Below are 23,645 nucleotides of genomic sequence, written 5' to 3' on the forward strand. Positions count from 1 at the left end.
AGTGGAAGTCTGTCTGTTCAGTGTGTGTTTGTGACAGTCCGGGTGTAACTGTGTGTTGTTGTCATCTAGCTGACCAGGTCGATGTTGGCCTCTTGCGGTGCCAGCAGCTGAGACTGTACATCCTGAAGGCAGCCAGGACCCTCCTCTCACACCAGGACAAACTACGACAGATCCTTTCACAGGCTGCCGTGCTGGATCTCCCACCCAACTCCGGTGGTAAGCACTGATTCCAGGTCAGATCTAGTACTAGACCTCCTACCCAACCCCAGTGGTAAGCACTGATTCCAGGTCAGAACTAGTACTAGACCTCCTACCCAACCCCGGTGGTAAGCACTGATTCCAGGTCCGATCTAGTACTAGACCTCCTACCCAACCCCGGTGGTAAGCACTGATTCCAGGTCAGATCTAGTACTAGACCTCCTACCCAACCCCGGTGGTAAGCACTGATTCCAGGTCCGATCTAGTACTAGACCTCCTACCCAACCCCGGTGGTAAGCACTGATTCCAGGTCGGATCTAGTACTAGACCTCCTACCCAACCCCGGTGGTAAGCACTGATTCCAGGTCAGATCTAGTACTAGACCTCCTACCCAACCCCGGTGGTAAGCACTGATTCCAGGTCGGATCTAGTACTAGACCTCCTACCCAACCCCGGTGGTAAGCACTGATTCCAGGTCAGATCTAGTACTAGACCTCCTACCCAACCCCGGTGGTAAGCACTGATTCCAGGTCAGATCTAGTACTAGACCTCCTACCCAACCCCGGTGGTAAGCACTGATTCCAGGTCAGATCTAGTACTAAACCTCCTACCCAACCCCGGTGGTAAGCACTGATTCCAGGTCAGATCTAGTACTAGACCTCCTACCCAACCCCGGTGGTAAGCACTGATTCCAGGTCAGATCTAGTACTAGACCTCCTACCCAACCCCGGTGGTAAGCACTGATTCCAGGTCAGATCTAGTACTAGACCTCCTACCCAACCCCGGTGGTAAGCACTGATTCCAGGTCAGATCTAGTACTAGCAGGGCAAGTCTGGTCCCCTTGTGGGTGGATATAATGATAACTCGGAGAAAGAGTCTTGAATGGTTGACATTGTAGATATTTATTGGGTGACCTGAGGGCCCCCTCCAGATGGAGGGGGCCCTCCTGAGGGCCCCTTCCACCCCTCCAGGGTGTCTCCAGATGTGAGTGACCTGTCTCCTGAGGGTCCCCTGTCCCCCCTTATCCTCCTCCCTGTCCTTATCCTCCTCCCTCTCCTTACAGAGGAGCCTATGGCTGTCTCTCCAGACGTGGGTGACCTGTCTCCTGACTGTCTCCTGTCCCCCCTTATCCTCCTCCCTCTCCTTACAGAGGAGCCTACGGCTGTGTCTCCAGACGTGGGTGACCTGTCTCCTGTCCCCCCTTATCCTCCTCCCTCTCCTTACAGAGGAGCCTACGGCTGTGTCTCTAGACATGGGTGACCTGTCTCCTGAGGGTCCCCTGTCCCCCCTTATCCTCCTCTCTCTCCTTATCCTCCTCCCTCTCCTTACAGAGGAGCCTATAGCTGTGTCTCCAGACGTGGGTGACCTGTCTCCTGAGGGTCCCCTGCCCCCCCTTATCCTCCTCCAGCAGCTCCTTTCTGCAGCCACACAGCCCTCACCTATCAAGGCCATCTTCAACAGGCAGGAACTGGAGGTAAGCACAGGCACACACACACCTGCATTTCCGTTAGCCAGTAATTTCCAGTTGGTACCGGGGGCTAATGGCTTGGTACCGGGGGCTAATGGCTTGGTACCGGGGGCTAATGGCTTGGTACCGGGGGCTAATGGCTTGGTACCGGGGGCTAATGGCTTGGTACCGGGGGCTAATGGCTTGGTACTGGGGGCTAATGGCTTGGTACCTGGGGCTAATGGCTTGGTACCTGGGGCTAATGGCTTGGTACCTGGGGCTAATGGCTTGGTACCTGGGGCTAATGGCTTGGTACCGGGGGCTAATGGCTTGGTACCGGGGGCTAATGGCTTGGTACCGGGGGCTAATGGCTTGGTACCGGGGGCTAATGGCTGTGTCATCTAAATGACCCTTTAGGGACTTGGGAATACACTGTCATGGCTCAAGTAGAAAAATATTTAGTAAGAAACAACTTTGTCATCGTCATCATGTTGTCAAATGTATTAGACAGATGGCAATGGTGTCATTAGCCAGCAAAGTTAGTCCAAAATAGCTATCAATGCTAACATTGGCTAGCTAAAATCTGGTGGTTTCCCCTCCATCTTAGCTAGCTAGCTAATGTTATACTGCCTCTAAAGTCAATCTGGAGACATCAAAAGGTTTTCCGACTAATTATTTCAGTACTGATGTTGTTTCTGTCCCTCTAGACTACAGTGTGTCAGTACTGATGTTGTTTCTGTCCCTCTAGACTACAGTGTGTCAGTACTGATGTTGTTTCTGTCCCTCTAGACTGCAGTGTGTCAGTACTGATGTTGTTTCTGTCCCTCTAGACTACAGTGTGTCAGTACTGATGTTGTTTCTGTCCCTCTAGACTGCAGTGTGTCAGTACTGATGTTGTTTCTGTCTCTCTAGACTACAGCCCTAGCAGTGTGTCAGTACTGATGTTGTTTCTGTCCCTCTAGACTACAGTGTGTCAGTACTGATGTTGTTTCTGTCCCTCTAGACTGCAGTGTGTCAGTACTGATGTTGTTTCTGTCCCTCTAGACTACAGCCCTAGCAGTGTGTCAGTACTGATGTTGTTTCTGTCCCTCTAGACTGCAGTGTGTCAGTACTGATGTTGTTTCTGTCCCTCTAGACTACAGTGTGTCACTACTGATGTTGTTTCTGTCCCTCTAGACTACAGTGTGTCAGTACTGATGTTGTTTCTGTCCCTCTAGACTGCAGTGTGTCAGTACTGATGTTGTTTCTGTCCCTCTAGACTACAGTGTGTCAGTACTGATGTTGTTTCTGTCCCTCTAGACTGCAGTGTGTCAGTACTGATGTTGTTTCTGTCTCTCTAGACTACAGCCCTAACAGTGTGTCAGTACTGATGTTGTTTCTGTCCCTCTAGACTACAGTGTGTCAGTACTGATGTTGTTTCTGTCCCTCTAGACTGCAGTGTGTCAGTACTGATGTTGTTTCTGTCCCTCTAGACTACAGCCCTAGCAGTGTGTCAGTACTGATGTTGTTTCTGTCCCTCTAGACTGCAGTGTGTCAGTACTGATGTTGTTTCTGTCCCTCTAGACTACAGTGTGTCAGTACTGATGTTGTTTCTGTCCCTCTAGACTACAGTGTGTCAGTACTGATGTTGTTTCTGTCCCTCTAGACTGCAGTGTGTCAGTACTGATGTTGTTTCTGTCCCTCTAGACTACAGTGTGTCAGTACTGATGTTGTTTCTGTCCCTCTAGACTACAGTGTGTCAGTACTGATGTTGTTTCTGTCCCTCTAGACTACAGTGTGTCAGTACTGATGTTTTTTCTGTCCCTCTAGACTACAGTGTGTCAGTACTGATGTTGTTTCTGTCCCTCTAGACTACAGTGTGTCAGTACTGATGTTGTTTCTGTCCCTCTAGACTGCAGTGTGTCAGTACTGATGTTGTTTCTGTCCCTCTAGACTACAGTGTGTCAGTACTGATGTTGTTTCTGTCCCTCTAGACTACAGTGTGTCAGTACTGATGTTGTTTCTGTCCCTCTAGACTGCAGTGTGTCAGTACTGATGTTGTTTCTGTCCCTCTAGACTACAGTGTGTCAGTACTGATGTTGTTTCTGTCCCTCTAGACTACAGTGTGTCAGTACTGATGTTGTTTCTGTCCCTCTAGACTGCAGTGTGTCAGTACTGATGTTGTTTCTGTCCCTCTAGACTACAGTGTGTCAGTACTGATGTTGTTTCTGTCCCTCTAGACTACAGTGTGTCAGTACTGATGTTGTTTCTGTCCCTCTAGACTACAGTGTGTCAGTACTGATGTTTTTTCTGTCCCTCTAGACTACAGTGTGTCAGTACTGATGTTGTTTCTGTCCCTCTAGACTACAGTGTGTCAGTACTGATGTTGTTTCTGTCCCTCTAGACTGCAGTGTGTCAGTACTGATGTTGTTTCTGTCCCTCTAGACTACAGTGTGTCAGTACTGATGTTGTTTCTGTCCCTCTAGACTGCAGTGTGTCAGTACTGATGTTGTTTCTGTCCCTCTAGACTACAGTGTGTCAGTACTGATGTTGTTTCTGTCCCTCTAGACTGCAGCCCCAGCAGTGTGTCAGTACTGATGTTGTTTCTGTCCCTCTAGACTACAGTGTGTCAGTACTGATGTTGTTTCTGTCCCTCTAGACTGCAGCCCCAGCAGTGTGTCAGTACTGATGTTGTTTCTGTCCCTCTAGACTGCAGCCCCAGCAGTGTGTCAGTACTGATGTTGTTTCTGTCCCTCTAGACTGCAGCCCCAGCAGTATGTCAGTACTGATGTTGTTTCTGTCCCTCTAGACTGCAGTGTGTCAGTACTGATGTTGTTTCTGTCCCTCTAGACTACAGTGTGTCAGTACTGATGTTGTTTCTGTCCCTCTAGACTACAGTGTGTCAGTACTGATGTTGTTTCTGTCCCTCTAGACTGCAGTGTGTCAGTACTGATGTTGTTTCTGTCCCTCTAGACTGCAGTGTGTCAGTACTGATGTTGTTTCTGTCCCTCTAGACTGCAGTGTGTCAGTACTGATGTTGTTTCTGTCTCTCTAGACTACAGCCCTAGCAGTGTGTCAGTACTGATGTTGTTTCTGTCCCTCTAGACTACAGTGTGTCAGTACTGATGTTGTTTCTGTCCCTCTAGACTACAGTGTGTCAGTACTGATGTTGTTTCTGTCCCTCTAGACTGCAGCCCCAGCAGTGTGTCAGTACTGATGTTGTTTCTGTCCCTCTAGACTGCAGCCCCAGCAGTATGTCAGTACTGATGTTGTTTCTGTCCCTCTAGACTGCAGTGTGTCAGTACTGATGTTGTTTCTGTCCCTCTAGACTACAGTGTGTCAGTACTGATGTTGTTTCTGTCCCTCTAGACTGCAGCCCCAGCAGTGTGTCAGTACTGATGTTGTTTCTGTCCCTCTAGACTACAGTGTGTCAGTACTGATGTTGTTTCTGTCCCTCTAGACTGCAGTGTGTCAGTACTGATGTTGTTTCTGTCCCTCTAGACTGCAGCCCCAGCAGTGTGTCAGTACTGATGTTGTTTCTGTCCCTCTAGACTACAGTGTGTCAGTACTGATGTTGTTTCTGTCCCTCTAGACTGCAGCCCCAGCAGTGTGTCAGTACTGATGTTGTTTCTGTCCCTCTAGACTGCAGCCCCAGCAGTGTGTCAGTACTGATGTTGTTTCTGTCCCTCTAGACTGCAGCCCCAGCAGTATGTCAGTACTGATGTTGTTTCTGTCCCTCTAGACTGCAGTGTGTCAGTACTGATGTTGTTTCTGTCCCTCTAGACTACAGTGTGTCAGTACTGATGTTGTTTCTGTCCCTCTAGACTACAGTGTGTCAGTACTGATGTTGTTTCTGTCCCTCTAGACTGCAGCCCCAGCAGTGTGTCAGTACTGATGTTGTTTCTGTCCCTCTAGACTACAGTGTGTCAGTACTGATGTTGTTTCTGTCCCTCTAGACTGCAGCCCTAGCAGTGTGTCAGTACTGATGTTGTTTCTGTCCCTCTAGACTATAGTGTGTCAGTACTGATGTTGTTTCTGTCCCTCTAGACTGCAGTGTGTCAGTACTGATGTTGTTTCTGTCTCTCTAGACTACAGCCCTAGCAGTGTGTCAGTACTGATGTTGTTTCTGTCCCTCTAGACTACAGTGTGTCAGTACTGATGTTGTTTCTGTCCCTCTAGACTGCAGCCCCAGCAGTGTGTCAGTACTGATGTTGTTTCTGTCCCTCTAGACTACAGTGTGTCAGTACTGATGTTGTTTCTGTCCCTCTAGACTGCAGCCCTAGCAGTGTGTCAGTACTGATGTTGTTTCTGTCCCTCTAGACTACAGTGTGTCAGTACTGATGTTGTTTCTGTCCCTCTAGACTGCAGCCCCAGCAGTGTGTCAGTACTGATGTTGTTTCTGTCCCTCTAGACTGCAGTGTGTCAGTACTGATGTTGTTTCTGTCCCTCTAGACTACAGTGTGTCAGTACTGATGTTGTTTCTGTCCCTCTAGACTACAGTGTGTCAGTACTGATGTTGTTTCTGTCCCTCTAGACTACAGTGTGTCAGTACTGATGTTGTTTCTGTCCCTCTAGACTGCAGCCCCAGCAGTGTGTCAGTACTGATGTTGTTTCTGTCCCTCTAGACTACAGTGTGTCAGTACTGATGTTGTTTCTGTCCCTCTAGACTGCAGTGTGTCAGTACTGATGTTGTTTCTGTCCCTCTAGACTGCAGCCCCAGCAGTGTGTCAGTACTGATGTTGTTTCTGTCCCTCTAGACTACAGTGTGTCAGTACTGATGTTGTTTCTGTCCCTCTAGACTGCAGCCCCAGCAGTGTGTCAGTACTGATGTTGTTTCTGTCCCTCTAGACTGCAGCCCCAGCAGTGTGTCAGTACTGATGTTGTTTCTGTCCCTCTAGACTGCAGCCCCAGCAGTATGTCAGTACTGATGTTGTTTCTGTCCCTCTAGACTGCAGTGTGTCAGTACTGATGTTGTTTCTGTCCCTCTAGACTACAGTGTGTCAGTACTGATGTTGTTTCTGTCCCTCTAGACTACAGTGTGTCAGTACTGATGTTGTTTCTGTCCCTCTAGACTGCAGCCCCAGCAGTGTGTCAGTACTGATGTTGTTTCTGTCCCTCTAGACTACAGTGTGTCAGTACTGATGTTGTTTCTGTCCCTCTAGACTGCAGCCCTAGCAGTGTGTCAGTACTGATGTTGTTTCTGTCCCTCTAGACTGCAGCCCTAGCAGTGTGTCAGTACTGATGTTGTTTCTGTCCCTCTAGACTACAGTGTGTCAGTACTGATGTTGTTTCTGTCCCTCTAGACTACAGTGTGTCAGTACTGATGTTGTTTCTGTCCCTCTAGACTACAGTGTGTCAGTACTGATGTTGTTTCTGTCCCTCTAGACTGCAGCCCCAGCAGTGTGTCAGTACTGATGTTGTTTCTGTCCCTCTAGATTACAGTGTGTCAGTACTGATGTTGTTGCTGTCCCTCTAGACTACAGTGTGTCAGTACTGATGTTGTTTCTGTCCCTCTAGACTACAGTGTGTCAGTACTGATGTTGTTTCTGTCCCTCTAGACTACAGTGTGTCAGTACTGATGTTGTTTCTGTCCCTCTAGACTACAGCCCTAGCAGTGTGTCAGTACTGATGTTGTTTCTGTCCCTCTAGACTGCAGCCCTAGCAGTGTGTCAGTACTGATGTTGTTTCTGTCCCTCTAGACTGCAGCCCTAGCAGTGTGTCAGTACTGATGTTGTTTCTGTCCCTCTAGACTACAGTGTGTCAGTACTGATGTTCTTTCTGTCCCTCTAGACTGCAGTGTGTCAGTACTGATGTTGTTTCTGTCCCTCTAGACTACAGCCCTAGCAGTGTGTCAGTACTGATGTTGTTTCTGTCCCTCTAGACTACAGTGTGTCAGTACTGATGTTCTTTCTGTCCCTCTAGACTGCAGCCCTAGCAGTGTGTCAGTACCTGGCCGTGGAGTCCACCCACCCCTCCTCCCCCCTGTTTGAGAGCAGTAGCTCCAGTGAGGCCACTACCCCTGTCACCGTGCAGCACGTCAAGGTCCCTAAACAGAAGAAACAGAAGGCCTCTCCTGTCCCCCCGCTGCCCATTGTACTACAGCTGATGGAAATGGGTTTCCATAGGAACAATATCGAGTTTTCCCTCAAGTCTCTGTCTGGGACCGGCAGCGCCTCTGGTGTACCAGGTACTGTTTAACATATGGTGTGTGTGATGGTGGGTATACAGTGAGCTCCAACAGTATTGTGATGGTGGGTATACAGTGAGCTCCAACAGTATTGTGATGGTGGGTATACAGTGAGCTCCAACAGTATTGTGATGGTGGGTATACAGTGAGCTCCAACAGTATTGTGAAAGTTGTGTCTGTGTTAATGTTGTGTGTGTATTAATGTGTGTGTCTGTGTTAATGTTGTGTGTGTGTTAATGTTGTGTGTGTATTAATGTGTGTTGTCCTGTAGGCGTGGAGTCTTTAGTGGCCTGGTTGCTGGACCATCCTGATGTCCAGGTGACAGAGCTGTCTGATGTTGACACGGTGTCGGATGACTACTCTGAGGAGGAGCTGGAGGAGGAGCCAGAGGAGGAGCTGGAGGAGCAGGCTCCCACAGCCTTCCCAGTGGTATGTTTACCTGTCACCTGGCTCCAGACCCAGCTAATTCACCCCTACCTGGCTCCAGACCCAGCTAATACACCCCTACCTGGCTCCAGACCTAGCTAATACACCCCTACCTGGCTACAGACCCAGCTAATACACCCCTACCTGGTCAGACCCCGGTAATACACCCCTACCTGGCTCCAGACCTAGCTAATACACCCCTACCTGGCTCCAGACCCAGCTAATACACCCCTACCTGGCTCCAGACCCAGCTAATACACCCCTACCTGGCTCCAGACCTAGCTAATACACCCCTACCTGGCTCCAGACCCAGCTAATACACCCCTACCTGGCTCCAGACCCAGCTAATACACCCCTACCTGGCCACAGACCCAGCTAATACACCCCTACCTGGTCACAGACCCAGCTAATTCACCCCTACCTGGTCACAGACCCAGCTAATTCACCCCTACCTGGTCACAGACCCAGCTAATACACCCCTACCTGGTCACAGACCCAGCTAATACACCCCTACCTGGTCACAGACCCAGCTAATACACCCCTACCTGGCTAGCTTACCCATACGACCTACCTGGTCACGAAGCAGTCCCTGCAGCCATTACTGCTGAACCAATGACACTGGGAATCACCCATAGATCTCTGCAGCCATTACTGCTGAACCAATGACACTGGGAATCACCCATATATCTCTGCAGCCATTACTGCTGAACCAATGACTCTGGGAATCACCCATAGATCTCTGCAGCCATTACTGCTGAACCAATGACACTGGGAATCACCCATAGATCTCTGCAGCAATTACTGCTGAACCAATGACACTGGGAATCACCCATAGATCTCTGCAGCCATTACTGCTGAACCAATGACACTGGGAATCACCCATAGATCTCTGCAGCCATTACTGCTGAACCAATGACTCTGGGAATCACCCATAGATCTCTGCAGCCATTACTGCTGAACCAATGACACTGGGAATCATCCATAGATCTCTGCAGCCATTACTGCTGAACCAATGACACTGGGAATCACCCATATATCTCTGCAGCCATTACTGATGAACCAATGACTCTGGGAATCACCCATAGATCTCTGCAGCCATTACTGCTGAACCAATGACTCTGGGAATCACCCATAGATCTCTGCAGCCATTACTGCTGAACCAATGACACTGGGAATCACCCATAGATCTCTGCAGCCATTACTGCTGAACCAATGACACTGGGAATCACCCATAGATCTCTGCAGCCATTACTGCTGAACCAATGACACTGGGAATCACCCATAGATCTCTGCAGCCATTACTGCTGAACCAATGACACTGGGAATCACCCATAGATCTCTGCAGCCATTACTGCTGAACCAATGACACTGGGAATCACCCATATATCTCTGCAGCCATTTTCTGCTGAACCAATGACATTGGGAATCACCCATAGATCTCTGCAGCCATTACTGCTGAACCAATGACACTGGGAATCACCCATAGATCTCTGCAGCCATTTTCTGCTGAACCAATGACTCTGGGAATCACCCATAGATCTCTGCAGCCATTACTGCTGAACCAATGACTCTGGGAATCACCCATAGATCTCTGCAGCCATTACTGCTGAACCAATGACGCTGGGAATCACCCATAGATCTCTGCAGCCATTACTGCTGAACCAATGACACTGGGAATCACCCATAGATCTCTGCAGCCATTACTGCTGAACCAATGACACTGGGAATCACCCATAGATCTCTGCAGCCATTACTGCTGAACCAATGACTCTGGGAATCACCCATAGATCTCTGCAGCCATTACTGCTGAACCATTGACTCTGGGAATCACCCATAGATCTCTGCAGCCATTACTGCTGAACCAATGAATCTGGGAATCACCCATAGATCTCTGCAGCCATTACTGCTGAACCAATGACACTGGGAATCAACTGTGGTTCTTTTATCATGTTTAGCTACTATAATGTTGGAACTCAACCTGGAACTTTCACGTTAGATGAATTCATTGATGCATTTTACATCTCTGTGTGTCCTCAGCCTCCTGGTGCAGTGGTGACGGAGACTCGGACCTTTAAGAACCAATCAGATTTCCAGAGCAACGATGACTATGCTGTTTATATCAGAGAGAACATTCAGGTAATGCTGCTGTTTATATCAGAGAGAACATTCAGGTAATGCTGCTGTTTATATCAGAGAACATTCAGGTAAGACTGCCGCCTGGCCAAACTGAGCAATCAGGGGAGAAGGGCCTTGGCCAGGTGACCAAGAACCCGATGGTCACTCTGACAGAGCTCCAGAGTTCCTCTGTGGAGATGGGAGAACCTTCCAGAAGGACAACCATCTCTGCAGAACTCTACCAATCAGGCCTTTATGGTAGTGTGGCCAGATGGAAGCCACTCCTCAGTAAAAGGTACATGACAACCCACCTGGATTTTGCCAAAAGGCACCTAAAGTACTCTTAGACCATGAGAAAAAATATTCTCTGGTCTGATGAAACTAAGATTGAACTCTTTGGCCAGAATGCCAAGCGGTGAAGCATGGTGGTGGCAGCATCATGCTGTAGGAATGTTTTTCGGCAGCAGGGACTGGGAGACTAGACAGGATTGAGGGAAAGATGAACAGAGAAAAGTACAGAGAGATCATTGATGAAAACCTGCTCCAGAGCGCTCAGGATCTTGCAACAGGACACCGACCCTAAGCACACAGCCAAGATAATGCAGGAGTGGCTTTGGAACAAGTCTCTGAATGTCCTTGAGTGGCCTAGCCAGAGCCTGGACTTGAACCTGAACTAACATCTCTGGAGAGACCTGAAAATAGCTGTGCAGCAACCCTCCCCATCCAACCTGACAGAGCTTGAGAGAATCTGCAGAGAAGAATGGGAGAAACTCCCCAAATACAGGTGTGCCAAGCTTGAGACTAATTGCGGCAAGTGGTGCTTCAACAAAGTACTGATTAAAGGGTCTAATTACTTGTGCAAACGTGATATTTTTTATATATTTTTTTATAAATTAGCATCACTGTACTATAGGTTCTCCACTAAAGGCCTAGGTCCTATAGGTTCTCCACTAAAGGCCTAGGTCCTATAGGTTCTCCACTAAAGGCCTAGGTCCTATAGGTTCTCCACTAAAGGCCTAGGTCCTATAGGTTCTCCACTAAAGGCCTAGGTCCTATAGGTTGTCCACTAAAGGCCTAGGTCCTATAGGTTCTCCACTAAAGGCCTAGGTCCTATAGGTTCTCCACTAAAGGCCTAGGTTCTATAGGTTGTCCACTAAAGGCCTAGGTCCTATAGGTTGTCCACTAAAGGCCTAGGTCCTATAGGTTCTCCACTAAAGGCCTAGGTCCTATAGGTTGTCCACTAAAGGCCTAGGTTCTATAGGTTCTCCACTAAAGGCCTAGGTCCTATAGGTTCTCCACTAAAGGCCTAGGTCCTATAGGTTGTCCACTAAAGGCCTAGGTTCTATAGGTTCTCCACTAAAGGCCTAGGTCCTATAGGTTCTCCACTAAAGGCCTAGGTCCTATAGGTTCTCCACTAAAGGCCTAGGTCCTATAGGTTCTCCACTAAAGGCCTAGGTTCTATAGGTTCTCCACTAAAGGCCTAGGTCCTATAGGTTCTCCACTAAAGGCCTAGGTCCTATAGGTTCTCCACTAAAGGCCTAGGTTCTATAGGTTGTCCACTAAAGGCCTAGGTCCTATAGGTTCTCCACTAAAGGCCTAGGTCCTATAGGTTCTCCACTAAAGGCCTAGGTCCTATAGGTTCTCCACTAAAGGCCTAGGTCCTATAGGTTGTCCACTAAAGGCCTAGGTTCTATAGGTTCTCCACTAAAGGCCTAGGTCCTATAGGTTCTCCACTAAAGGCCTAGGTCCTATAGGTTCTCCACTAAAGGCCTAGGTCCTATAGGTTGTCCACTAAAGGCCTAGGTCCTATAGGTTCTCCACTAAAGGCCTAGGGCCTATAGGTTCTCCACTAAAGGCCTAGGTCCTATAGGTTCTCCACTAAAGGCCTAGGTCCTATAGGTTCTCCACTAAAGGCCTAGGTCCTATAGGTTCTCCACTAAAGGCCTAGGTCCTATAGGTTGTCCACTAAAGGCCTAGGTCCTATAGGTTCTCCACTAAAGGCCTAGGTCCTATAGGTTCTCCACTAAAGGCCTAGGTCCTATAGGTTGTCCACTAAAGGCCTAGGTTCTATAGGTTCTCCACTAAAGGCCTAGGTCCTATAGGTTGTCCACTAAAGGCCTAGGTTCTATAGGTTCTCCACTAAAGGCCTAGGTCCTATAGGTTGTCCACTAAAGGCCTAGGTTCTATAGGTTCTCCACTAAAGGCCTAGGTCCTATAGGTTGTCCACTAAAGGCCTAGGTTCTATAGGTTCTCCACTAAAGGCCTAGGTCCTATAGGTTGTCCACTAAAGGCCTAGGTTCTATAGGTTCTCCACTAAAGGCCTAGGTCCTATAGGTTCTCCACTAAAGGCCTAGGTCCTATAGGTTCTCCACTAAAGGCCTAGGTCCTATAGGTTCTCCACTAAAGGCCTAGGTCCTATAGGTTCTCCACTAAAGGCCTAGGTCCTATAGGTTCTCCACTAAAGGCCTAGGTCCTATAGGTTGTCCACTAAAGGCCTAGGTTCTATAGGTTCTCCACTAAAGGCCTAGGTCCTATAGGTTGTCCACTAAAGGCCTAGGTTCTATAGGTTCTCCACTAAAGGCCTAGGTCCTATAGGTTGTCCACTAAAGGCCTAGGTTCTATAGGTTCTCCACTAAAGGCCTAGGTCCTATAGGTTGTCCACTAAAGGCCTAGGTTCTATAGGTTCTCCACTAAAGGCCTAGGTCCTATAGGTTCTCCACTAAAGGCCTAGGTCCTATAGGTTCTCCACTAAAGGCCTAGGTCCTATAGGTTCTCCACTAAAGGCCTAGGTCCTATAGGTTCTCCACTAAAGGCCTAGGTCCTATAGGTTCTCCACTAAAGGCCTAGGTCCTATAGGTTCTCCACTAAAGGCCTAGGTTCTATAGGTTCTCCACTAAAGGCCTAGGTCCTATAGGTTGTCCACTAAAGGCCTAGGTTCTATAGGTTCTCCACTAAAGGCCTAGGTCCTATAGGTTCTCCACTAAAGGCCTAGGTCCTATAGGTTCTCCACTAAAGGCCTAGGGCCTATAGGTTCTCCACTAAAGGCCTAGGGCCTATAGGTTCTCCACTAAAGGCCTAGGGCCTATAGGTTCTCCACTAAAGGCCTAGGGCCTATAGGTTCTCCACTAAAGGCCCAGGTCCGATGTAATATCAGATGGGTCTGGTCTACTGAACTGTCTGTCTCATAGACACCAATGTAATAGCAGATGGTTCTGGTCTACTGAACTGGCTGTGTCTCATAGACACTAATGTAATAGCATATGGGTCTCATAGACACCAATGTAATAGATTGTTCTGGTCTACTGAACTGGCTGTGTCATAGACACCAATGTAATAGCAGATGGGTCTGGTCTACTGAACTGGCTGTGTCATAGACACCAATGTAATATCAGATGGTTCTGGTCTACTGAACTGGCTGTGTCATAGACACCAATGTAATAGCAGATGGTTCTGGTCTACTGAACTGGCTGTCTCATAGACACCAATGTAATAGCAGATGGATCTGGTCTACTGAACTGGCTGTCTCATAGACACCAATGTAATAGCAGATGGGTCTGGTCTACTGAACTGGCTGTGTCATAGACACCAATGTAATAGCAGATGGGTCTGGTCTACTGAACTGGCTGTCTCATAGACACCAATGTAATAGCAGATGGGTCTGGTCTACTGAACTGGCTGTCTCATAGACACCAATGTAATAGCAGATGGGTCTGGTCTACTTAGTTCATTGACTTTCATTGAGCCAGAGAAAAACAGACAACCAGTGAGTGGAGTGTCATGCCTCCTCTTCTGTCTCTTGCGTATGAGGAAGTATATTTAACTTCTGACCTCTAACCCCCGATCTCTGTATGTAGGTTGGGCATGACGTTGAAGTGCTGTAGAACGTATGAGGAAGTGTTTAACCTCTGACCCCTATGTACTGTAGGTGGGCATGATGATGAAGTGCTGTAGAACGTATGAGGAAGTGTATTTAATGTCTGACCTCTAACCCCTGAACTCTGTGTTTAGGTGGGCATGATGGTGAAGTGCTGTAGAACGTATGAGGAAGTGTACGAGGGAGACGTGGGGAAGGTAATTAAACTGGACAGAGATGGACTCCATGACCTGAATGTCCAGTGTGACTGGCAGCAGAAAGGCGGGACCTACTGGGTCCGCTATATACACACTCAACTACTAGGTAAGATGGATGCTTTAAAGCTGTTCATATTAATGTGACTGGATCTCCTGTAACCTGTTTTCTGATTCGCCAGGAGCATGTTGATATTAATGTGATTGGATCTCCTGTAACCTGTTTTCTGATTCGCCAGGAGCATGTTGATATTAATGTGATTGGATCTCCTGTAACCTGTTTTCTGATTCGCCAGGAGCATGTTGATATTAATGTGATTGGATCTCCTGTAACCTGTTTTCTGATTCGCCAGGAGCATGTTGATATTAATGTGACTGGATCTCCTGTAACCTGTTTTCTGATTCGCCAGGAGCATGTTGATATTAATGTGACTGGATCTCCTGTAACCTGTTTTCTGATTCGCCAGGAGCATGTTGATATTAATGTGACTGGATCTCCCCCCTGTCTTGCTCCAGGCTTCCCACCACAGACCTCTCCATCCCACATTAAGATCGGGGACAAAGTGAGGGTGAAGGCTACCGTCACGACGCCGAAGTACAAATGGGGCTCTGTCACTCACAGGAGTGTAGGAGTGGTCAAGGGTAAGTCACTGGTTTGCTCTTTATTTTGGTCATGTTGTTTTCTACCTGTATTTAAGGCCCAAGCACCTCGTGGCCTGTGCTACTGGCGTCTTTAAGATGGTTATTTTAAAGGAGAAATGTCGCCCTCCGTTATCTACCTGCTTAAATAATGGTTATAAGTCAACTATGGTCCTGTGTTCAGCTTTCAGTGCCAATGGGAAGGATGTGATTCTGGACTTCACTCAGCAGTCTCACTGGACCGGGCTGCTGTCTGAGATGGAGCTGGTACCCAGTGTTCACCCGGGAGTCCGGTATGGATTAGTTTTATTTTACCAGGCACGTCCATTAAGAAAACGATGGCCCCAATACTGTTCACAATGACATGACCCAAGTTATCAATGTTTTCATCAATGGACCCAATCAATCAATGGATGTTTTAACCCCTTATACGGTCTGTAATGGTCACCTCTGATCTCGGTGTCAAACTCTGTTCCTGCAGCTGTAATGGTCACCTCTGATCTCTGTGTCAAACTCTGTTCCTGCAGCTGTGATGGTCACCTCTGATCTCTGTGTCTAACTCTGTTCCTGCAGCTGTGATGGCTGTCAGATGTTCCCTATCAACGGCCCCAGGTTCAAATGTCGACACTGTGACGACTTTGACTTCTGTGAGCGGTGCTTTAAAACGCGCCAACACAACACCAGGCACTCTTTTGTACGCGTCAACGAACCAGGTGAGTGCCACACTTCTGTTATTCATTGAGATCTGAATCTCATCTCATCCATTTCAGACCAAACTACTTCTCATTTAAAACATCGGTTTGTGTTTTATACTTTATTGTGCAGTTTCCTGTTCTCCTCCAGACCAGTACCCAGTAGTGTTAATCTGTCTGGTCTCCTCCAGACCAGTAGTGTTAATCTGTCTGTTCTCCTCCAGGCCAGTAGTGTTAATCTGTCTGTTCTCCTCTAGACCAGTACCCAGTAGTGTTAATCTGTCTGTTCTCCTCCAGACCAGTACCCAGTAGTGTTAATCTGTCTGTTCTCCTCCAGACCAGTACCCAGTAGTGTTAATCTGTCTGTTCTCCTCCAGACCAGTACCCAGTAGTGTTAATCTGTCTGTTCTCCTCCAGACCAGTACCCAGTAGTGTTAATCTGTCTGTTCTCCTCCAGACCAGTACCCAGTAGTGTTAATCTGTCTGTTCTCCTCTAGACCAGTACCCAGTAGTGTTAATCTGTCTGTTCTCCTCTAGACCAGTACCCAGTAGTGTTAATCTGTCTGTTCTCCTCTAGACCAGTACCCAGTAGTGTTAATCTGTCTGTTCTCCTCCAGTACCCAGTAGTGTTAATCTGTCTGGTCTCCTCCAGACCAGTACCCAGTAGTGTTAATCTGTCTGTTCTCCTCCAGTACCCAGTAGTGTTAATCTGTCTGGTCTCCTCCAGACCAGTACCCAGTAGTGTTAATCTGTCTGTTCTCCTCCAGACCAGTACCCAGTAGTGTTAATCTGTCTGTTCTCCTCCAGACCAGTACCCAGTAGTGTTAATCTGTCTGGTCTCCTCCAGACCAGTACCCAGTAGTGTTAATCTGTCTGTTCTCCTCCAGACCAGTACCCAGTAGTGTTAATCTGTCTGTTCTCCTCCAGACCAGTACCCAGTAGTGTTAATCTGTCTGTTCTCCTCCAGACCAGTACCCAGTAGTGTTAATCTGTCTGTTCTCCTCCAGACCAGTAGTGTTAATCTGTCTGTTCTCCTCTAGACCAGTACCCAGTAGTGTTAATCTGTCTGTTCTCCTCCAGACCAGTACCCAGTAGTGTTAATCTGTCTGTTCTCCTCCAGACCAGTACCCAGTAGTGTTAATCTGTCTGTTCTCCTCCAGACCAGTACCCAGTAGTGTTAATCTGTCTGTTCTCCTCCAGACCAGTACCCAGTAGTGTTAATCTGTCTGTTCTCCTCCAGACCAGTACCCAGTAGTGTTAATCTGTCTGTTCTCCTCCAGACCAGTACCCAGTAGTGTTAATCTGTCTGTTCTCCTCCAGACCAGTACCCAGTAGTGTTAATCTGTCTGTTCTCCTCCAGACCAGTACCCAGTAGTGTTAATCTGTCTGTTCTCCTCCAGACCAGTAGTGTTAATCTGTCTGTTCTCCTCCAGACCAGTAGTGTTAATCTGTCTGTTCTCCTCCAGACCAGTACCCAGTAGTGTTAATCTGTCTGTTCTCCTCCAGACCAGTACCCAGTAGTGTTAATCTGTCTGTTCTCCTCTAGACCAGTACCCAGTAGTGTTAATCTGTCTGTTCTCCTCCAGACCAGTAGTGTTAATCTGTCTGTTCTCCTCCAGACCAGTAGTGTTAATCTGTCTGTTCTCCTCCAGGCCAGTAGTGTTAATCTGTCTGTTCTCCTCCAGACCAGTAGTGTTAATCTGTCTGTTCTCCTCCAGACCAGTAGTGTTAATCTGTCTGTTCTCCTCCAGACCAGTAGTGTTAATCTGTCTGTTCTCCTCCAGACCAGTAGTGTTAATCTGTCTGTTCTCCTCCAGACCAGTAGTGTTAATCTGTCTGTTCTCCTCCAGACCAGTAGTGTTAATCTGTCTGTTCTCCTCCAGACCAGTACCCAGTAGTGTTAATCTGTCTGTTCTCCTCCAGACCAGTACCCAGTAGTGTTAATCTGTCTGTTCTCCTCCAGACCAGTACCCAGTAGTGTTAATCTGTCTGTTCTCCTCCAGACCAGTACCCAGTAGTGTTAATCTGTCTGTTCTCCTCCAGACCAGTACCCAGTAGTGTTAATCTGTCTGTTCTCCTCCAGACCAGTACCCAGTAGTGTTAATCTGTCTGTTCTCCTCCAGACCAGTACCCAGTAGTGTTAATCTGTCTGTTCTCCTCTAGACCAGTACCCAGTAGTGTTAATCTGTCTGGTCTCCTCCAGGCCAGTACCCAGTAGTGTTAATCTGTCTGTTCTCCTCCAGACCAGTACCCAGTAGTGTTAATCTGTCTGTTCTCCTCCAGACCAGTACCCAGTAGTGTTAATCTGTCTGTTCTCCTCCAGACCAGTACCCAGTAGTGTTAATCTGTCTGTTCTCCTCCAGACCAGTACCCAGTAGTGTTAATCTGTCTGTTCTCCTCCAGACCAGTACCCAGTAGTGTTAATCTGTCTGTTCTCCTCCAGACCAGTACCCAGTAGTGTTAATCTGTCTGTTCTCCTCCAGACCAGTACCCAGTAGTGTTAATCTGTCTGTTCTCCTCTAGACCAGTACCCAGTAGTGTTAATCTGTCTGGTCTCCTCCAGGCCAGTACCCAGTAGTGTTAATCTGTCTGTTCTCCTCCAGACCAGTACCCAGTAGTGTTAATCTGTCTGTTCTCCTCCAGACCAGTACCCAGTAGTGTTAATCTGTCTGTTCTCCTCCAGACCAGTACCCAGTAGTGTTAATCTGTCTGTTCTCCTCCAGACCAGTACCCAGTAGTGTTAATCTGTCTGTTCTCCTCCAGACCAGTACCCAGTAGTGTTAATCTGTCTGTTCTCCTCCAGACCAGTACCCAGTAGTGTTAATCTGTCTGTTCTCCTCCAGACCAGTACCCAGTAGTGTTAATCTGTCTGTTCTCCTCTAGACCAGTACCCAGTAGTGTTAATCTGTCTGTTCTCCTCCAGACCAGTAGTGTTAATCTGTCTGTTCTCCTCCAGACCAGTAGTGTTAATCTGTCTGTTCTCCTCCAGGCCAGTAGTGTTAATCTGTCTGTTCTCCTCCAGACCAGTAGTGTTAATCTGTCTGTTCTCCTCCAGACCAGTAGTGTTAATCTGTCTGTTCTCCTCCAGACCAGTAGTGTTAATCTGTCTGTTCTCCTCCAGACCAGTAGTGTTAATCTGTCTGTTCTCCTCCAGGCCAGTAGTGTTAATCTGTCTGTTCTCCTCCAGACCAGTAGTGTTAATCTGTCTGTTCTCCTCCAGACCAGTAGTGTTAATCTGTCTGTTCTCCTCCAGACCAGTAGTGTTAATCTGTCTGTTCTCCTCCAGACCAGTAGTGTTAATCTGTCTGTTCTCCTCCAGACCAGTAGTGTTAATCTGTCTGTTCTCCTCCAGACCAGTAGTGTTAATCTGTCTGTTCTCCTCCAGACCAGTAGTGTTAATCTGTCTGTTCTCCTCCAGACCAGTAGTGTTAATCTGTCTGTTCTCCTCCAGACCAGTACCCAGTAGTGTTAATCTGTCTGTTCTCCTCCAGACCAGTACCCAGTAGTGTTAATCTGTCTGTTCTCCTCCAGACCAGTACCCAGTAGTGTTAATCTGTCTGTTCTCCTCCAGACCAGTACCCAGTAGTGTTAATCTGTCTGTTCTCCTCCAGACCAGTACCCAGTAGTGTTAATCTGTCTGTTCTCCTCCAGACCAGTACCCAGTAGTGTTAATCTGTCTGTTCTCCTCCAGACCAGTACCCAGTAGTGTTAATCTGTCTGTTCTCCTCCAGACCAGTACCCAGTAGTGTTAATCTGTCTGTTCTCCTCCAGACCAGTACCCAGTAGTGTTAATCTGTCTGTTCTCCTCCAGACCAGTACCCAGTAGTGTTAATCTGTCTGTTCTCCTCCAGACCAGTACCCAGTAGTGTTAATCTGTCTGTTCTCCTCCAGACCAGTACCCAGTAGTGTTAATCTGTCTGTTCTCCTCCAGACCAGTACCCAGTAGTGTTAATCTGTCTGTTCTCCTCTAGACCAGTACCCAGTAGTGTTAATCTGTCTGGTCTCCTCCAGGCCAGTACCCAGTAGTGTTAATCTGTCTGTTCTCCTCCAGACCAGTACCCAGTAGTGTTAATCTGTCTGTTCTCCTCCAGACCAGTACCCAGTAGTGTTAATCTGTCTGTTCTCCTCCAGACCAGTACCCAGTAGTGTTAATCTGTCTGTTCTCCTCCAGACCAGTACCCAGTAGTGTTAATCTGTCTGTTCTCCTCCAGACCAGTACCCAGTAGTGTTAATCTGTCTGTTCTCCTCCAGACCAGTACCCAGTAGTGTTAATCTGTCTGTTCTCCTCCAGACCAGTACCCAGTAGTGTTAATCTGTCTGTTCTCCTCTAGACCAGTACCCAGTAGTGTTAATCTGTCTGTTCTCCTCCAGACCAGTACCCAGTAGTGTTAATCTGTCTGTTCTCCTCCAGACCAGTACCCAGTAGTGTTAATCTGTCTGTTCTCCTCCAGACCAGTACCCAGTAGTGTTAATCTGTCTGTTCTCCTCCAGACCAGTAGTGTTAATCTGTCTGTTCTCCTCCAGACCAGTACCCAGTAGTGTTAATCTGTCTGTTCTCCTCCAGACCAGTACCCAGTAGTGTTAATCTGTCTGTTCTCCTCCAGACCAGTACCCAGTAGTGTTAATCTGTCTGTTCTCCTCCAGACCAGTAGTGTTAATCTGTCTGTTCTCCTCCAGACCAGTAGTGTTAATCTGTCTGTTCTCCTCCAGACCAGTACCCAGTAGTGTTAATCTGTCTGTTCTCCTCCAGACCAGTAGTGTTAATCTGTCTGTTCTCCTCCAGACCAGTACCCAGTAGTGTTAATCTGTCTGTTCTCCTCCAGACCAGTACCCAGTAGTGTTAATCTGTCTGTTCTCCTCCAGACCAGTACCCAGTAGTGTTAATCTGTCTGTTCTCCTCCAGACCAGTACCCAGTAGTGTTAATCTGTCTGTTCTCCTCCAGACCAGTACCCAGTAGTGTTAATCTGTCTGTTCTCCTCCAGACCAGTACCCAGTAGTGTTAATCTGTCTGTTCTCCTCCAGACCAGTACCCAGTAGTGTTAATCTGTCTGTTCTCCTCCAGACCAGTACCCAGTAGTGTTAATCTGTCTGTTCTCCTCCAGACCAGTACCCAGTAGTGTTAATCTGTCTGTTCTCCTCTAGACCAGTACCCAGTAGTGTTAATCTGTCTGTTCTCCTCTAGACCAGTACCCAGTAGTGTTAATCTGTCTGTTCTCCTCTAGACCAGTACCCAGTAGTGTTAATCTGTCTGTTCTCCTCTAGACCAGTACCCAGTAGTGTTAATCTGTCTGTTCTCCTCTAGACCAGTAGTGTTAATCTGTCTGTTCTCCTCCAGGCCAGTACCCAGTAGTGTTAATCTGTCTGTTCTCCTCCAGACCAGTACCCAGTAGTGTTAATCTGTCTGTTCTCCTCCAGACCAGTACCCAGTAGTGTTAATCTGTCTGTTCTCCTCCAGGCCAGTAGTGTTAATCTGTCTGTTCTCCTCCAGGCCAGTAGTGTTAATCTGTCTGTTCTCCTCCAGACCAGTAGTGTTAATCTGTCTGTTCTGCTCCAGACCAGTAGTGTTAATCTGTCTGTTCTCCTCCAGACCAGTAGTGTTAATCTGTCTGTTCTCCTCCAGGCCAGTAGTGTTAATCTGTCTGTTCTCCTCCAGGCCAGTAGTGTTAATCTGTCTGTTCTCCTCCAGGCCAGTAGTGTTAATCTGTCTGTTCTCCTCCAGGCCAGTAGTGTTAATCTGTCTGTTCTCCTCTAGATCAGTAGTGTTAATCTGTCTGTTCTCCTCTAGACCAGTACCCAGTAGTGTTAATCTGTCTGGTCTCCTCTAGACCAGTAGTGTTAATCTGTCTGTTCTCCTCTAGACCAGTACCCAGTAGTGTTAATCTGTCTGTTCTCCTCCAGGCCAGTAGTGTTAATCTGTCTGTTCTCCTCTAGACCAGTAGTGTTAATCTGTCTGTTCTCCTCTAGACCAGTAGTGTTAATCTGTCTGTTCTCCTCTAGACCAGTACCCAGTAGTGTTAATCTGTCTGGTCTCCTCTAGACCAGTAGTGTTAATCTGTCTGTTCTCCTCCAGGCCAGTAGTGTTAATCTGTCTGTTCTCCTCTAGACCAGTACCCAGTAGTGTTAATCTGTCTGTTCTCCTCCAGACCAGTACCCAGTAGTGTTAATCTGTCTGTTCTCCTCCAGACCAGTAGTGTTAATCTGTCTGTTCTCCTCCAGGCCAGTAGTGTTAATCTGTCTGTTCTCCTCTAGACCAGTAGTGTTAATCTGTCTGTTCTCCTCTAGACCAGTACCCAGTAGTGTTAATCTGTCTGTTCTCCTCCAGACCAGTACCCAGTAGTGTTAATCTGTCTGTTCTCCTCCAGGCCAGTACCCAGTAGTGTTAATCTGTCTGTTCTCCTCTAGACCAGTACCCAGTAGTGTTAATCTGTCTGTTCTCCTCTAGACCAGTAGTGTTAATCTGTCTGTTCTCCTCTAGACCAGTACCCAGTAGTGTTAATCTGTCTGTTCTCCTCTAGACCAGTAGTGTTAATCTGTCTGTTCTCCTCTAGACCAGTACCCAGTAGTGTTAATCTGTCTGTTCTCCTCCAGACCAGTACCCAGTAGTGTTAATCTGTCTGGTCTCCTCTAGACCAGTAGTGTTAATCTGTCTGTTCTCCTCTAGACCAGTACCCAGTAGTGTTAATCTGTCTGTTCTCCTCCAGACCAGTACCCAGTAGTGTTAATCTGTCTGTTCTCCTCTAGACCAGTACCCAGTAGTGTTAATCTGTCTGTTCTCCTCTAGACCAGTACCCAGTAGTGTTAATCTGTCTGTTCTCCTCCAGGCCAGTAGTGTTAATCTGTCTGTTCTCCTCCAGGCCAGTCTCCAGCGTTCTGTGGGCGCTCAGGGAAGCAGTTGAAGCGTCACCACGGCAACCAGAGGGGCATGCTGGTAGATGAGTGGTCCAGAGCCGTCAAAAGCCTCAACGTGTCGTCGTCTGTCAACCAGGCATCACGCCTCATCGACTGCAGTGAGCTCTGCTGGCAGTCCTCTGGGTCACAGGGAAAGGTGAGAGGCGTTGGGACCGTATTCAAACACATTCACACAGCCAAAACACCTGATACAGTCCTTCTGTTTTCCTATGTATTTTATAGTACTGCCTTGCAGGTAGATGCAGGGTGTGTTGGCGGAGGCAGGGTGTGTTGGCGGAGGCAGGGTGTGTTGGCGGAGGCAGGGTGTGTTGGCGGAGGCAGGGTGTGTTGGCGGAGGCAGGGTGTGTTGGCGGAGGCAGGGTGTGTTGGCGGAGGCAGGGTGTGTTGGCGGAGGCAGGGTGTGTTGGCGGAGGCAGGGTGTGTTGGCGGAGGCAGGGTGTGTTGGCGGAGGCAGGGTGTGTTGGCGGAGGCAGGGTGTGTTGATGTTCATGTCTCTTATTGGTTGTTTTACTGACTGTCTCTCTCTCTCTGTCCCTCTGTCTCCCTCTGTCTCTCTCCCTGTCTGTCTGTCTCTCTTTCTCTGTCTCTCTGTCTCCCTCTGTCTCTCTGTCTCCCTCTGTCTCTCCCTCTCTCTCTCTCCCTCTGTCTCTCCCTCTCCCTGTCTCTGTAGCACTGGATCCGTCTGGAGCTGTTACCTGATGTCCTGGTCCACAGGCTGAAGATGACGGTGGACCCTGCAGACAGCAGCTATATGCCGTCTCTGGTGGTGGTCTCAGGTACACACACACACACACACCAGGGCTTCCGTTAGCCGGTAATAGCTGGCTTTTGGCATAGACATGCCGATAAAGTTGGCACTGGCTTGTTGTCTGGGAGAAGAAGAAAACATCCCATGGTGACATAATGCTTTATAACCTCTAGACTGATGGACATAATGCTTTATAACCTCTAGACTGATGGACATAATGCTTTATAGCCTCTAGA

The 23,645-nt window shown here is 48.0% G+C and overlaps 1 protein-coding gene across 10 annotated transcripts in view; it reads left to right on the forward strand.

Moving 5' to 3' along the window:
* Positions 1-23,645, forward strand: part of herc2 (HECT and RLD domain containing E3 ubiquitin protein ligase 2) — a 183,060-nt gene that overhangs the window by 83,299 nt on the left and 76,116 nt on the right. For all 10 annotated transcript variants that reach the window (XM_031838148.1, XM_031838142.1, XM_031838141.1 and 7 more), the window contains 11 exons: positions 70-216; positions 1,530-1,672; positions 7,547-7,811; positions 8,083-8,240; positions 10,275-10,373; positions 14,361-14,529; positions 14,937-15,062; positions 15,244-15,352; positions 15,633-15,772; positions 22,607-22,797; positions 23,332-23,437. In XM_031838148.1, coding sequence (XP_031694008.1) covers positions 70-216; positions 1,530-1,672; positions 7,547-7,811; positions 8,083-8,240; positions 10,275-10,373; positions 14,361-14,529; positions 14,937-15,062; positions 15,244-15,352; positions 15,633-15,772; positions 22,607-22,797; positions 23,332-23,437 — 1,653 coding nt within the window. The remainder of the gene's footprint in view (positions 1-69; positions 217-1,529; positions 1,673-7,546; positions 7,812-8,082; positions 8,241-10,274; positions 10,374-14,360; positions 14,530-14,936; positions 15,063-15,243; positions 15,353-15,632; positions 15,773-22,606; positions 22,798-23,331; positions 23,438-23,645) is intronic.

The sequence above is a fragment of the Oncorhynchus kisutch genome, linkage group LG13, assembly GCF_002021735.2.
Source record: "Oncorhynchus kisutch isolate 150728-3 linkage group LG13, Okis_V2, whole genome shotgun sequence".
NCBI lineage: Eukaryota > Metazoa > Chordata > Actinopteri > Salmoniformes > Salmonidae > Oncorhynchus > Oncorhynchus kisutch.